This window comes from Arachis ipaensis, chromosome B07 (genome assembly GCF_000816755.2).
Source record: "Arachis ipaensis cultivar K30076 chromosome B07, Araip1.1, whole genome shotgun sequence".
NCBI classification, from domain to species: Eukaryota; Viridiplantae; Streptophyta; class Magnoliopsida; order Fabales; family Fabaceae; genus Arachis; species Arachis ipaensis.
Window position 1 is genome coordinate 1973585 of NC_029791.2, and position 3774 is coordinate 1977358.

General features: G+C 27.4%; 1 protein-coding gene across 1 annotated transcript; it reads left to right on the forward strand.

Moving 5' to 3' along the window:
* On the forward strand, positions 1278-2365 carry LOC107608537 (heavy metal-associated isoprenylated plant protein 47). Its single transcript, XM_016310308.2, has 3 exons — positions 1278-1548; positions 1675-1753; positions 1900-2365. Exons 1-3 carry the CDS (start codon positions 1543-1545, stop codon positions 2040-2042), a joined length of 228 nt encoding a protein of 75 aa, XP_016165794.1. The 5' UTR covers positions 1278-1542; the 3' UTR covers positions 2043-2365.

The following is a 3774-nucleotide window of genomic DNA, read 5'->3' on the forward strand; positions in this document are numbered from 1 at the left end:
CTCTAATTTGAATGAATAATATAAATGTATAGAATTATTATATATAAGGTGAGAATGAGGGCTGCATGAGCATGGCTGCCAGAGTAACAGTTATCATGCATGCTTTCATGGCGTAAGAATCGGTTAATGATGACATCATCAATTCATTTAATATGAACTAAGCAACAACGTCACCCCAAAAAATAATGCAAAACCTTATCATTTTCTGATAATTTAAACAGAAAAATAATATTTTTGCATCACTTTTTTCATGTATCATTATATAAAAAAAATGCATATTTTTTTATTGGCTACAATATTTCTTAATTCAATAGATTATTAAAGATTAATTTTATGTAGATTTGAGTTTTATCTAACATTTTGTTGTTGGTTAATATATAAAGGGGTAAGTACGATTTTGGTTCCTAAAGTTTTGTGCTAGAATCGAAATTGTCCCTCTTCTAATTTTGGATTTAAAATCGTCCTTAACGTTTTTTTCGTATTAAAATCGTCCTTTTGATTTTTTTTGGACAAAAATACCCTCACTACTACCAACATAATTACTTCTTTTACCATCACCACCACCAACTGCCACTCCACCACCATTATCAACATCATCATCACCATCATCATACGCGTTTTCTTTTTTTTTTTTAATTTTATAATTTTTATTATTAAAATAGGAATAGGGGTAGTTTAGGAATAAAACAAAAAATTTTATTTAAAAGGACGATTTTAATACGAAAAAAAAAACTTTAAAGACTATTTTAAATCCAAAATTAGAAGAGGGACGATTTCAATTCTGGCACAAAACTTTAGGGACCAAAATCGTACTTACCCTATATATAAACTAGTAGAATTTAAACATTCAACACTTAATTAAACGAACAAATGAATTAATTATTTCACAAATTAAATTTAAATTAGTTAAAATGATCCGTATACAAGAACACTCTAGAATAACTCTTGAAGCTAAGCACTGCAACTTGAGATTTTCAAAGGAATTCTGTTATTACATAGGAAAGAATCTTATTAATTAAATATTAACTATGTCAAAAGGAATTCACTTGATAATTACGTGAATTACTTACTAACTACATGCTTTCTTTTTTTAAATGCATGGGTGTTTGACATTTCTATTTAGAGTGTACCAAATTGAAGGAATAGATTAAAATTTGTGGTATAACATTATTCATTTCTTTTATTATCAGTCACAGTGCATCATACACACATGTGAGCCAGTGATGAGTTGACTCAAATCACATTGACTTTTCACTTTCTTTCTTCTTTTTGAATAGAAAGTGAATGAATGTATATGCATGGTACATGAGAGAAGCGCGTTGAATCCATAAAATCTGGATCCTAATTAACGTTCCTTAAATTTGTTGAAGTCAAAATCATTTGTGAAATTATTAAGTACTGTACGTTTTTGCCAACAAGTTATTTAAATGCTTCTCTATATATAAGGGTACAATCATGCCTCATTCTTCTCATCTAATCAACAAGAATCTTGCCTCAATTATCATCATTTTATAACTTAGTTCAATCTTGAGGACATATAATATGAAGGTAATTAAGGGAATCTCTTAAATTAATTATCGTTTCATTGAATTTCTTTTTCTTTTTTTTCCCTACTATTTCAATTCTAGAAAAAATTTATCTTTTCATGATGAATATACATATAATGGTTTGCAGCAAAAGATTGTGATTGAGGTGCCATTAAACTGTACCAAATGCAAGAAGAAGGTCTTGACCATATGCACCACTGCAGAAGGTATCACATACAACACAATTCTTTTTTTTACTTATATATATGTTGTTTAATATAATATATATTTAAATTTCAATTATATATATAAATAAAATCTTCATATAAAAATATTTTCAATTATTGAATATGTTGATCTGTATCATACATAGGTGTGACGGCAGTTAAGTTTATAAGAGATGGTAAAGATCGAGTGGAGATTATAGGAGAAGGAGTTGATGCAGCTGAAGTGACACAAGATTTGAGGAACAAGCTTAAGTTTGCTAAACTAGTTAATGTGTCCAAGCTTGATTAGACTCATGTATGTCTGGTATATTAGTATAATCTCAACTTCATTGCCAACCTTAATTAGTGGCTTCATTCTATATCTTATATTATTTTGTTCGTTTATGATATTTTCATCTTCTTCTTCCAATTGATATAGCCGTGAGCTTAGATTCTGAAGTGTGAAGTGTAATATTGTAACAACATGAAATGTAAATCGTCTAATGTTACGTTCATATATATGTTTATTAAAAGGGTGATCTCTTTTTATTAACATTCATTTAAATTGTTGTAAAAGCAGACATAACAGATGTGAGATTGAACAAGAAAATATGAAAGCATGAAGCAAACTTTTCAAGTAATGTTACATTTTTTTTCCCCAAAAAACCAAGATATATGGAAATGCATTTTTATTACTTGTGGCAACAGGACAGGTTGGGTAAGAGCATATTTTTGTCCTATCTAACTCTACCTCGTCTTTTAGCTAATGGTTTGTATAGAATTTGTTCTCTGTTCTGCTCTTATCTGTGAATAGTAAAAATTTATACCCTAATCTATCTTATCGCTACATGTCTTTATTAATTATTAAAATTTAACAAATAAAATTAAATTTTAAAATTTATTTAACCATAATTATATACATTATATAAATTAACTTAAAAATAATACAATATCTANNNATTTGTGCATAGTCACTACTCACCATGTGACTAATTTTTTTTATATGAAAAAAGATTGTGCGTGATTTATCATCCTGAATAACTAGTATGTTTTTCTTTGATATGGATTTTATTATTTTTTATTTTTTTCTGATAGATGCTATTTTTTCTTTACTCTTACTTCTACTCTTCTTTAAACTCTTAGTCTTTCAGTCACAGCCGGTGATAAATGGGAATACCCAATTCTTTTGTACTTCTTTATGGAAACACTTTTATTTTATATTAATAAAATAATATTTATTTTTGAAAAAAAAAATAACAAATCGGACCTTTAGATTTAGAGAAATAGAAAAATCTAAGGGTCAAATTTTATAGTGCACAAATAAAAAAGTTCGATGTGTTGAAATAAATTTTTTTATTATAAAACAAATCGAAGGATCCGAATTAAAATTTAAAATTTTTTAATATTAAAATACAAATTTGAGAGTGACCATTATTTAAAAACATCATTGGAAGCCCAATAAAAAAAATATTAAAATAAAAAGCGTCACCATCCTCTCCAAATTTCTAAGAACTATATATTGAATGGCATATGGGCATATTCTGTTATAGCTGCTGCAGTTCAATTCGTCTTTGTTGTTTCCTAATTAATTGGAAATTTCTCTGCTTCCTTGGCGGAACAATTATTTCTTTTCGGGTACATAGCAATATAGAAGACTATGCTCTTCAATAAACATGGAATTTTGATCTTGATCCCTATCATGTCCGTTTTCTATGCAATAATTCAAGATTTGATTTATGTAAAACCACTTTGTTTAGCATCCCGAAAACGTTAATTACATTGCTTGTCCCCCCAAAAAATCGTTATTCAATATAAGAATTGATACCATAGGTAAAAAGTAATCTTTATATGTAATGATAACATGATATAAGTACTTTTTATAAGATAATATTTAGTACTCCAAAAAAAGATTTTAATTGAGTTATTACTCTTAAATCATTTAGAATCATATATGATCGCATTACTTTCAAGTATAATAGTGGAGAAATAAAGTTTATCACTCTTGATTATCATAAAAAATCAGCCATTTAGTCACTTAATTA

What these genes read in the sequence shown, in the direction of transcription:
- LOC107608537 (XM_016310308.2), top strand. An exon ending in CATATGCACCACTGCAGAAG is followed by an intron (nt 1,754 to 1,899) that starts GTATCACATACA and finishes TATCATACATAG; the next exon opens with GTGTGACGGCAGTTAAGTTT.